This window comes from Rhopalosiphum maidis, chromosome 3 (assembly GCF_003676215.2).
Source record: "Rhopalosiphum maidis isolate BTI-1 chromosome 3, ASM367621v3, whole genome shotgun sequence".
Classification (NCBI taxonomy): Eukaryota; Metazoa; Arthropoda; class Insecta; order Hemiptera; family Aphididae; genus Rhopalosiphum; species Rhopalosiphum maidis.
Genome location: NC_040879.1, coordinates 21,077,925 through 21,091,762, shown reverse-complemented (window position 1 = coordinate 21,091,762; position 13,838 = coordinate 21,077,925). Strand labels below are relative to the sequence as shown.

Sequence of the window (13,838 nt, the reverse complement as noted above, 5' to 3'; positions counted from 1 at the left end):
ACATATTATTTAAATGCTACTTCTACAATACCATAGATTTTGAGTGAATACAGTTAAAACATTGAAAACTGCAATGATAATTAATAATGTTTCATGCAGCAAAAAACTTACTATTGAGTGTAAATAACTTGTATTTTACCATCGTGTTTAAAAATATTTTTTTCTTTCAACTTTGCACCTTATAGGTACTATATTGTAAATAATAGTCAATTATAAATATTTATATTTAGTTAAGCTTTTTTTTTTTTTTTAACAACAATTTATTATTATACTTAAGTTAATTCTTTGATCATAATATTATAAATGAAATATATAAAGTATTAATGTAATGATTATGATGTATAAACTAAAAATATAAATCAATCATACTTGTTCACTATATAAACTTAAAGAATCTGATTGAAAAAAGACAATTTATCGGTTAATCAATGGTGTTACTATTTTTACTTTTTTAATGTATTTTGTCTATTACCACTTTTTTTTAAATTTAAAATGTATGCTCCAAAACACTTAAGTATCACAAACAACCAATTAGAAATTTGATCTATATTGTATTTTATATATTTATTATAGGTCATTATAAGTTTATTATTTTTCACCGAGTGCTCACTGTCACAAATGACAGTATTTACACAGAAGTAAAATTATTTAAAATGTACTTATCATTTTATAATCGACCATTTCTCTCTATTTTGTGGTAATAAAGTTACCAGCTTAAAATAACGTATTATTACATTATTTTGAATCACAATTAATAAAAGTTAATAGTTAATTATACCTCTACATTTATCTATTCAAACATTTTAAGAAAAAATAATTTTTTAATTTAATTTGTACTTTTAAAAATGAAGATTTAATATTTTAAAATAAAGTTTTACCTATGTACATCTATTCAAACTTCAAATATACCTACAATACATAAACCATGTAGGCGATGGTATGTTTAAACATTTAATCGTTCAGTTAAATGTAAATATTATCATATTTTTAAATATGAAAATTAAAATTTTTAAAAATATGACATTTTACAAATATTATTTTTTTATTATATATTTATAATAAACCGATTTCCTTTAATATTTGAATAAAATACGTCAATTTACCTGCATTACGATTAAATGTTTAGAAAAATTTACCCACCCACAATGAATACGTAATGCTGGACAAAATTAGCGTAACGAGAAAAAGTTCAACAGTCATTGTATCTGTATCCAATAAACGTCCCACCTCTTTCCACAAATATGTAGCAATATTTCAATACAGTATTCCTATACCCCATACATAATTCTAAATAGATATTTTTATACTAGTATAAGCTATATATATATATATATAAATGTTATACCTATAGCCATATCCCGTAAGTACTATTTTAACGGAATCTCTATGTTATCATATTTGTTCTACTCTTTGAATTATTGTTACATAATAATACATTATCCGGTACTGTACTTATACGTCACGTACCAGATGTTTGCCGTTTAAGTTTTCATCGCTCAATCCTAACAGCGATTCCATTGACTTGAGCTGTCTCCGACGGTCCGGTACTCTCCCATCGGTAATAGTGGAGATCCGGTGCCTCTTAACTGGTGAAAGAGGGCGGATCCTATGGTGGTAATCAAACTCCGGGTAACCTCGGTCATGGTTACCGTTTGACCGCAGCCAGTCTTGTATTTGAAAAGTATCGTCTGCGTGGGGGCAAAAACAATTAAAACCGGTTAAAAAAAAATATATATAAAGGAAAATAAAAGAGAACGAACGTCAAGATGACTCGACGGGAGAGAGAGAGTAACAATAATAATAATGGTCACGGATTGCTGGGCACTTCAACTTCAAAACGGATGGACGCTAAGACATACGGAATGCGTCTTATGTACTCACGTAAAACTGGTCTTCACAACGTCGAATTCCTTTACGATGTTACGTTATGCTCGTGTAAATGCTATTTCTAACTAGATCCAATATTATATACAAACATGATAACCAAATTGCACTTCACTACACACAGTTTTTCTCGAATCATTTGTGCAATTTGTAAGCTGCCTCGTGTGTTTTATATTGCATTAGGTATTTTTAGCTCGTCAATATAATTTTTATAATGACATTTGCGTTATATATTATAGTTACGATAGTTAAACTATTGATTTTTTTTTTTTATAAATACATAAAGCTATAGTGCAGGTTTTATACTAATCGAGATATAAAAGAGTATATTCTATATATATTATATTGGATACCCAAGTATCCTAATCCTAATAATAAAAAAGCTAGAAATAATTAATTTAATTTAAAACTCTACAATGTACATAGCCGAAAGTAACAGACCATAAAAAACGAATTGCTGAGTAGTTGCCATATATTTATATTGTTGATCTACGAGACTGAACAAATGGCTAATTTAAATCGTTCCATTGGTTGAATATTTGTGAATTTAAAAATACCTACATTTGCGCTTCTAATTGATCTGAACTAGATAAATAAGTATCTACACATTTAGACATATTATAATCAAGGGCATATAGACATATATAGTAAATATCATGTGATTAATACGGTAAACTTCTTCTCTAAGCTACAATACACGTCGTTGGATAGTTGAGATGAGAAACGACAATAAGGAGAGATGACTTTCTTTCCCGGTCGTAGAGTCAAGGACAATTATTATTCGGACTAATTTGACAATGAATTCTCGCAAAGCAAAATCGGTGGTTAGGCAAGAACCTGTTCGGACATTGTGTGTGCCTTTTGGCTTAATCATTTTCGATATACCTAACTCAATAACATTTATTATGCATTTTAGTTCGTTATTAATTTTGTATTGTTAGATAATTTTAGAACAACATTGAAAGTCATAACAGAAAACTAGAACAATCATTTTGCTGTTTAGTAGGTAGGTACTAGATTTTTAGTGTACCAAGTTATTTAATTATTTTAATTGATCACTATAATCGATATGTTAAATTTTAATTCAATTATTAATCAATGTGTATATTCTAACTATTTTTAAAGATATTTTATTATTTATTTATATTACTATAAACAATTTATTTTTCTATACGTAAATAATACGGTAGATTGAATTAAATAACTAAATTTTGCTATACTTATAAAGAAAAAAAATTATTGTTGGATAATCTATAAGTAAATATTAACGTACTAGATACGCATGACGGTGTGATGAATAGTTTAATTCGTGATATATAAATGGTTTAAAATTAGTCTAAATATTTTGTAAATTGAATTGAGTAATACAATAATATAGTAATGAAAAAAGGTTTAGTTACTTTTAATCACAATAGAATAACTAAAATCGTTTTGGAGTAAATTATATTATAGATTATACAAGCTTTAATTAGAATTAAAAATTTTATGAATTTTTAACTACAAAATACTTTTAAAATTTCCAAGATTTTTAACAAATTAAATCTAAACTTGAGTTTTTAAAAATTAATAACTAATAAGAAATATCAAAATAAAGATTTTAACTAGCAAAAAAAAAAAATAATAAATTAAACATAAATAAAAAAATAAACTAAAAAAGTCTAATATTTTTCAAATATCTATAAATAGCAAGAAAATATAAATAATAATTTTTAAATGATATCAAGTTTATAAAATGATAAATACTTCAAAATGTTCATTGAAAATGTCAGATATCTACAGTCAAATGATCATAAAATACGACAAAAAAAAAAATCAACATTTTGAAAACATTTTGCTTTTTTTGTTTGTTTTCTTTTTTTATAATTATTTTTAAGATTATTGAGAATATATTAATCTAAACAAAAAGTACTAACTATATCAAATTGTCTACCAGACAGTGCTTTCAAAATTAATTTTTTTTTAATTCGACGTTCAAAGAATCAAAAATATAAAAATATTAAAAATGTAATAAAAATAATTGGACAATAATGTTAACAAATAGATCCGTTATTAATATAAAAGCATAATTATCTATCACTGTGTAATTATAATTTAAAAGATAAAAATTTAGAAAAACCTTTAGGTTAATATTTGTATAAGAATACCTGAATACGAACATGTTTTAAAAAAAAACTTAAATATTACCTACTGATATACTGTATTATTGCAAAGTAAATATATTTTTTAACGCGTGTTTATTATTTAGTTATAATATGGACTTAATAATTCTTTCTCTAATAAGCACTCGTTATCTTTATAATATATAAGTAGACAGGTAATAAAGTTTTTAAAATATTATTTTTTTTTTTTTGAATGACAGCTCATTTTTAATTTTATACTCCATAGTGGAATATTTTGTAGGAAGCTCGATTTTTAAAATCCAATTTAGTATGAGTTATAAAAGTTTTATCAAAACATTTGATGAGCGCCGAATGGAATCAAAATATCGGTTTACTTCTCCATACTTCTAAATTTTAAGTAGTTAAATATTTTTTTTTTTTACCACATATTTAAAAATGCCATTCTTAAGAATTAATATCAAATATATTTAATGATAAGTTAGAAAAATAAAATAAATTATATTAATACTTTAGTACAATGAATAATTTTTACGGTCATTAAATTGTGGCTGATAATATATTATAACTTATAAGGTTAGGTTAAATTACATAATATGTGTTTATAGGTACTACACAACATTTATTAAGTTTGAATGACAATGATTAATAACAATTAATAACATTAAATGAAATTTTATAATAAATCTATCGGCAACAAACGAATTAATCGGATATAGACAATTAAAGTTCATAAAGTAATAATAAAAATAAATATTATGTAATGTGTGTATAATATATAATTATTACAGATCAGTGATCACGAACGTTATTATTACGTATAGCAGAGCATCTGTTCGAGAGATACACATCACAACTATATCATATTTTACAAGTTATATATAAGTAATTTAAGAAGAAATTAAAAGTATGCAGTCAATTTATTTTACATTTCATTATGATTTGTTTAATAAGATAAATTAAATTAAAACGATTTTATACTTTATGTAATTTTACTTGACGTCCTACTTTAAAAGTAATATGTAATAGCACTAATAACTAAATTGGTTACAGAAATATAACTACTAATAATCAGAATTATACAAAATTATTACTACACTTGATACCTATTAACTGCAGTTTATTTATGAGGGTGTCATTTAATATGCAATTTATTGTTTATCTGGTAATAATAATATCATCTTCATACATGGATTCAAAACATTTTTGCGTGGGTAGAGCATTCATTTTTTTTTTTTTTTGTACATATTGTTACATTTTTTATAATTCAAAAATGTATAATTATGTTTGTATCAAGAAATGAAAACAAATCAATAAAATTACAATATAATAATATAATATAATAATTTACAATATAAATAACATATCAGTTCACTATTTTCTAATCGAACAACTGTTTTCCAGCCACATATATTACATTATTTTTTTGATTTGTAGGATAATATATTCATGTATTGAATATAACATATATTCTATGTATCAAAACGAAAGTGTCACATTCTTATAAAATGCGGTTAAATTATTATATATGTAGCTTACGACTAATAGATGTGATTATTCGTTAGACAAGTGTTTATTAAAACAGAAAACGATGAGATATGTAATATATTATAATATATATATATATTATATTATAATGTTCAAATAATTTGATTAAATAACAATTACAAAAAAATAATAATAATAAATATTAAATACGTATACATATAACATTGCAGTATTAATTGTATTTATTTATTTTTTATACATTTCTACTTTAAAGTAGACATATATTTTTTGAAGCTTTAACAAAGATTAAATAAATTATTATTAATTTAAAAATATGCATTAAAATCGGAAATATCATATTATATTAAATATTTTGATCAGTTATACATTTATAACAATGATTAATTGCTTTTAATATATTATACGTTTATACTTTAAAATCGGTTTTAAATAGTATTTTTAAAAAACTATAATGATACAATTAAATTTTTCTTAACATTTATAAATCGTTTACTATAACTAAATCACAGTATAAGTATAATGCGATAGGCCAATAGGGTATCAATTTTTAATGGTACAACAGTTTATAAACATAATTTTCACAACAATGCAGTCGTTGTTAAATAAACTCGATAAAGTGGTCAATTTGAATGATAATTATTTATCTTTAGGAAAAGTAAAGTTATTTTTTGTTAAATTCTTAATTACTATTAATATTTAAATATGAAGTATTCACTTTACAAATTTCAAGCTTGAATTGTATAAAAAATTAAATTTAATACCAACTCTTTATAACCAAGAAAACGTAACTATCATATTATCATTAAAATCTATAAAATGTATAGGTTTTTCACTAATTTCTGATTCTAAAATAATAATCGATTCCTATAAATTTATAAAATAAAATAAACCAGTTTCTACACAAAATTAATGTCGAAACACAATGTGGATAACAACTTTAAAATGTTCCGGAAACGATTGATATCGACCCATATGTCAATATTAATAGTATAAATATTAGGTATCTGTGGTATAGTGTTGGTAAAAACAGCATAAAATTCCCAAGAAATTACTCGTAAGATTGTTAATCCAGTGAAGATATTATCAAATAAAAGTAATATTTTAAGAGAACCGTCGTTAAACTTAATATTTCTATCGTAAACAGTAATAATATTGACTGTTTGCAAATTACTTTTCGATTATCAATTTACTTAAAAAATGGACAATAGATTATTGGTAAATGGTAATATTCTACATAATATAGTGCTATCTTAATAGTTTAGTTATCAAATATAAAGCAATATGATGGTTAAATGGTTTTTACTTAAAATGTCACGTCTTTAAAAATTAAAAGTTAAAATTACCTATTTGATAGTATCAATATACAGACAAAATATTATACCTTCTAAAATAAATATACACCTAATTAATAAATTTAGTACAAATTAAAAAAATGAAATAAGATACTAAAGCATGAGTATTAATGCACATTCATTTATGGATGTGTTTAAGCTCATATAATATAATAGCTTATAATTTAAGTGTTCACAAGAGCTGTCATTGAACTGAAATCGAAATGATTAAAAAAAATATTCACTTAGACATACAACAACATTGTTTTCAAGTGTATTTTACATAAGTTTATTTATGTCAATTACAATGAGAAAGATTAACACCACGCCTATTTTCAGTATGTATTCAAAATTAGTTTCAACAATATAGCATTTATAAGGGCATACGAAGATGTATTTATCAATGTTGTACAAAACTAATAACTTATATTGAATGCATTAGAAAAAAACTTTCGTTAGGCATACTGATTTAAATATATATTGTCTTGGTGTAATACAACAAAGTTTACCTAAAATAAATAGGTAACCTTAAAGATAATTTTATTAATATAATAAATATGCAGTTGTAATTTACTTTAAAAACTTTAATTATCACGATGGTACACGTCAGAATAAATAAAATTGATTTATACTATGTATGGTCCTAAATATATTTTTATATAGTACCTTTGAAAGTAAATAATATTCTTTAAAACATAATTAGGTATGTATTGATTTCCAAACTCATGTGAACAACAGATTGTTATTTAAATCAAATAAGTAGGTAGGTACATTTATTAATTTTAACAAATAAAAATGAAATTGCTTAGCCAATAACAAAATAAACTATTTGTAATGTTATATTTTTATATATTATAGGTACCTCCTATATGTATCTAATGGTATTTTATATAACACAAAATTTCCCAAATATGAAATAATATAAATAATATTTAGTAAATTCCTGACTTTAGAAAGATAGGCTTACGAAATATATAAATATTTATTTTTACTTATATCCAATAATGTATTGATTGTATGGATATTTGATAGTTGAGACATTTCTAAACTTGTAATGTTAATCTCTGTACATAAAATTTATTAAAATCTATGATCTAATATTAATAAACTATTTTTCCTTCGGTGAATTACATATTTTATAAAATCATTTAAAATACGTTTTTGTTATTATATTAATATTTAATGATACAATAATTATTATTATTAATTAGTATCATGTACGAGTACGATTGATGAAATGCATTAAAATAGTTTTAAAATAGTAATATAACTACGTAACTGTGGTCTATTATTTTATATTTACTGCAATTTCTAATTTGATTCTACCCATCTGTTTAACATGATTGCCGATAAAAAAGTATAAGTATATAATACGAAAAAAGTTAAACAAGTCCATAAAATATTTAAGGTTCTAATTTAATCATATTAATTATATCGGTATTAGTAAACGACCTTAGGTGAAACTTATTATACATTCAAGTAAGATATGATCTAACATATAATGGCCACCACCATGAACATGATCACAACATATTTTATGAAAAAATGAGTTAGTATATTAATAGTTTTAATTATAAATGAATTATATGAAAAATAATTAAACTGTAATACATGATGGTATTGTTACTTGTTGAGTGTTCAATACATTAATTTATAAAATAAATGATAGATAAGTGGAAGCAATTGGATACCGTAATGAGTAGGTGCATAGATACTGATAAAATAATAATTGCAAATACAATTTTATTCATATTTATTAAATCCAACTGTGATTAAATTATTCAAATTTGAAGCCAAATCTAACATAAGATAAGTTAATATACACATCTACAAAGATAGTACATAACCTATGATCATAATATAGTCCTTATATTATGAGTTATAATATTATACGTTTTATTCGTTTTAATGGTATACGCGTATTTCAATGTAAAATAATATCACAGTGTCTTCGTTGTGTCATTTGTTTACAAAACTACAGTATAATCGGTATAATATACACAACATATTATTTACGAAGTTGTCGAAACACATGTAGGATAATATTACATTCAAACATAAAGGTAAATTAGATACAAAAAAATTATGACAAATTAATTTTTAAATGTATGTAAAACCATGCAAATGTATAATCAGATACAAGAAAACAATTATTGCGAAATGAAAACCAAAACCAAAAATATATTTTATTAAAATATTATTTATCTACATACATTCTATGGACGTGTATAAAATGAACACGGTGAAGTTTTAACTGCCTTATGTCGACCATCGTAATGTATATCGGATAAGTACAATAAGGAATATGTAGTTTGACCTACATACTTATTTCATTTTCCATGAATAGGAAACAAGTACTGAATTTTTCAAAATAAACTACCATAAAACGTTACAAAGCAGTTGACAGTAGAGGTTCAATAAATTGTAGCATTTTTTTTAGCACGATATTATTTATTACCCATTATATATCGAAGCAAAAAAAAAGGTAATAAGATAAATGTTATTGTTTAGGCGCTATATGGCGTGTTCCGGTGTGCCAGCATGTTAAGTCTAAACAAATCGCGAGTGGAAAAAAAAACAATATTATTATCTATAATCGATTCTAAAAATTTAAATGATTGTCTAACTGTAATACTCCATTGAATAATGACACTATACGACTCATAGCTACTGTCATTATTTATTATCCACATTTTTTATGATATAAAAAATAAAACACAAATAAGAATAGTTGTCGTGGCTAGTAATATTGCGTGCATGCGATGATGTTATTTGTTACCAAATACTTCTAGAAACGTCTTTATTGATATTTGAATTGATTTATTTTTTATTTTCTACTTCGTGATAATAATGATTTTTTGATTACTAATTACAAACCAGCTGTGATTAAATACGATAGTTGACAGTAACATATTATTGTATTTAATTCGGTGTTGTATTAGTGTCTACTATCTACCTGTTTATCCTTTTATTCACGAAATATTGTAGGATTATAACATTACTGGTATTACTAATAGATAAGTAATGACTAATTTACTATTTACTCACCTATATATATATATTGTGTATATTAGTACAATTATGTACATTATGTTACGTACAGAGGTACCAAAACTTAAATATTCACTCAACTATTCAAGTTTAGTTTTACTTGTATACTTATAATAGTATTAAATTAATATATTCTGATTTAATAACAAACCGTTTTGAATGTTATGTTATAATTTAGTTCATTAAAATATTTTTCGACGATCACAATTAAATATCAATGTCAAATGAATTATATACAATTATATTAATACATTTTTAACCGTAGTATAAACTTGGAAAGTGCATATTACAATTAAAAAAAAAAGTAGATTCATAATATACCTAACCTCGTTTATCATAGGTATTTTATAAAAGATTTATACATTTTACTCGGCGGCAAACTATGTATAGGCAATAGAAAGTTGAAAATGCCACAATAATTCTGCATAATCTGAAACTTATCAACTGGCTAGCTTTAACCCAGTTAAATGTAAAATAGCTACATTTGAAGCAATACCGTATGCTTTAAAATCGGTTATAGTATATTGTTGACGTATTCACGGTAATCTGTGGCTAAACAACGTTCACCTTCAAAACAAAACATCATAAATTCATAACTACACCGGAGATAACATAATATGTTACGCGCGCAGTTTACGTACCTATTCAATATCGTTTCACGACGGCGACGACAATCGTGTTTTCCTATTCGCATACTTATTACTGTGTTTCGGCGCAAATAGTATAATATAAACTATCAAGGACGTATATATCTATATTATAATATACTGGGCGATTCTTTAATAAGTATTTACGCATTATAAGAATTGAAAAGTATTGACGTCTTTAAAAATATTTTTTTATTCCAACCATCTGAACTTTAAATACTAATATGAGTTATAACTAATATTAGTTACTGGTTAGAAATTTGATTTTTTATACATTGAAATAGGTACTTCGAAAAGTATTCCGTTTCAGAATCAGCTAACTAAAAATGTATAAACTATGTAATTCAAAAAAGTTTTATATTATAAAAAAAATAATTCCAAAAGAGTTTATACTTTAAAAGTATTGGATAAAGAACGTTTACTGTTGAAAGAATCGGCTGTTTGTGTCGTAACGTTAGATATCCGAAACTAGTGTTTTATTATCTATGCATAATATTTAAAATATATATTTTTCTATACCTATAGTGTCGGCGTTTGGTAGGTACGATGAATACTGTGACGAGAGGTAAGTAATAATAAACGGAGAAAGTATTACCTTGGAGTGACAACGTCACCTTGACAGTCGAAAATAATTACAGATAATAAATTTATAAATTACGGTATAATAACATAATATAGGTAGACAGTACCTTATTCAAACTGTTGCACTCCTGCACAGACGCATGCATAGGTATTATAATATAATATTATGTAGTAGGAATCCACTTCCGCCGTTCGGTTCCTAAGTAGTACTAATGCGTTTTCGACGTCCGTGTCATGTTCGTTTCGATTTAGTCGTAAATTTAACGGCATGACCGAGTCGGATGAGAAAAAAAACAAATCAACCCGATGACAATACCGCATTTATAACGCACGTCATCTTACTCGTCCTATACACGCATTACACTGCACAGGGTTATAATAGGCCGATGCTGCGCAATTTATACAAAATATCGTGTAGGAGCTTTGTGCGAGTTTCTAATAAGTGAAAACAATCGTATGGCGACTTATCCATATACATATTATACGTACGTATTTATACATCGAAATCAGTTCCATTTTTGGAAACAGCGAGCAGAAAGTGCGAGACTGCGGCACTCGATTGCAGCAGCGACGCCGTTCCTTGGCGGACACCACCTGCTCCTATTTTACATCACTTCGACTACGTATACACCTCCTAACGAATATCCGCGCGCACAACAACACTAACAATAGCAATAATACAACAAGCTATGGGTTTTCGATAACAATAATCTAAACGGACGTTTGAAAATAAACAAGACGGATATCTGTAAAATCAGTCGTCGCCGTGTAGTCGCAATTCCAGTATAATAAACGTACATAATATAATATTAGACTGGCACCGACCAGGTCCGAAAAAGGTTCCGAGGAGCAGAAATACAATAATAATAAAAACAGACTGTAGATTTTTTTTCTAAAGAAATCGATTCGATTACGTGCGCCGCGGGCACACACAGGTATATGATTGTACCGTATAATATAATAATAATGTACGGGCACGTTCCGCGGTACCTATTATGTTGTACGCACAATGATATCGCGTTTTATATTATTGGTACGGGTTGTGCAGGGGGGTAGGGAAAAAAAAAATAAAAATACAAAATGTGCAGCGGCGAAGGGGATGGACTGGGAGGAGGGGGTGTTCAAAAACTGAGCGAGGCTCGCCGCAGCCCGCGCGTTTCCTGGAAAGCGTGGCGATGAAATATTATTACCGCGAGACAGCGGCGGCGGTCGCGCCGGCCGGTCGTCGCCGCGGTGCCAACCACACACGAATCCCACGCGCGGACGACACCTACCCGCGGGTACACGCACGTCGTATATCCTGTCGCGCGTATTAAACCGATACATTAATATTACTATTATTATTATTATTATTATTAAACCGTAGCTAGTTACTGCAGTAGGTAAGTGTAACGGCGACGGTCTGCGACACCACGATTTATGTAACACCGGTTTTGCCTACACCATCCGGTGGCGGTCGTCGTCCGCGCGCCGCCGACGGAAATTTCACACCGATAACAGTATAATAATAATAAGACTTTATGCTTTTTATACGATCGCATAAATCGTGATAATACCAGCCGCTTCTACATAGTATTATACAATTATACAATATCGGTTATATTTATTTTTCCACGATCCGCAAAGGGTACCTCTGGCGTGTGGGCGCGAGTGGGTTAAACGTGTTGGGTTGAGCGATTCGAACTTTTATACTTCGCGTCGATCGAAATTTGTTTGTCGTCAGCGCGACCGTGCCCGACCTCCGCCCGCGATCATAAGTATACGGTACATAATACGTTCTGTTCAACTCACCTGTGATCATGGCGTTCCGATTTCGCGCCGAGTACATGGTGACGGCGGCGACAGTGGATCCGGTGGGTCACGTCGTCACGTCTCCGGACTTTTCCATGGCTTTTGGACGACAGATGGTCCGGCGGCGGCGGAGTTACGCGCACTCGGTGGCCCTTCGGACGGCGTGGTTAACCTCTCGATCAAAACCTTCACGAAATACGGTGGAAACCGAAAAAAATCGGAAAATCCAGAGCACCCCTTTTCCCGAGGGAAAAACTTTTTTTTTTTTTTATAAGACGCGAGGAGCAGCGCTATGACGGACGAAACGGGTACCGACCGCGGTGGACCGGCGAACGGTTGTGGCGGCAGGGAAACCGCTTTGCCGGACCGATTCCGCCGCGACCGTTCGTCTTTGGCGGCCGTGCCGCGAATCGTGGTGGGGAACGACGGCGGCGGTGTGCGGTACAACAACATTGCCGCCGATGACGTCTCGAGACCTCTTCTCCGTTCTAAATCACGAACACGAGAACACCGCGGGGTTTTTTTTCTCCCAAAATGAGCCAAGTCGTATACCTGTTGTAAAAGTATCTAAAAAAAATAAATAAGTAATATTATTATTATGATTGAAATGTTAATTTATTTATTAATTTATAGCTGTTGAAAAAAATACTCACCACCTAGTAAAATCACACTTACACACTGATTCTTCTTCACACACATATTATTATGTATATGTTTATGCTAATAATTGTAATGTTTGTTTTTGGTATGTTTTAAAAATAAATCATTTTTTTTATGTAGTTTTTTTACCATTAAACATGTAAACAATATTCTTATAATTACTTTATAAAAATAATTTTATATACAAAAACACGATAAATGATAATAATAACCAATTTATTAGTATATACTATATATATTATATACGTGATACTACCACGAGATGA

General features: G+C 27.7%; 1 protein-coding gene across 1 annotated transcript in view; it reads right to left on the bottom strand.

The window, feature by feature from the left end:
* The window catches only part of LOC113556087 (KN motif and ankyrin repeat domain-containing protein 2), a 46,407-nt gene extending 33,162 nt beyond the window's left edge, over positions 1–13,245 (bottom strand). The window contains exons 1-2 of the mRNA XM_026960823.1: positions 12,913–13,245; positions 1,468–1,688 (exon numbers count right to left, since the gene is read on the bottom strand). Of these exons, the coding sequence (XP_026816624.1) occupies positions 1,468–1,688; positions 12,913–12,949 (258 nt within the window). The 5' untranslated portion in view covers positions 12,950–13,245. The remainder of the gene's footprint in view (positions 1–1,467; positions 1,689–12,912) is intronic.
* Positions 13,246–13,838: the final 593 nt, after the last annotated feature.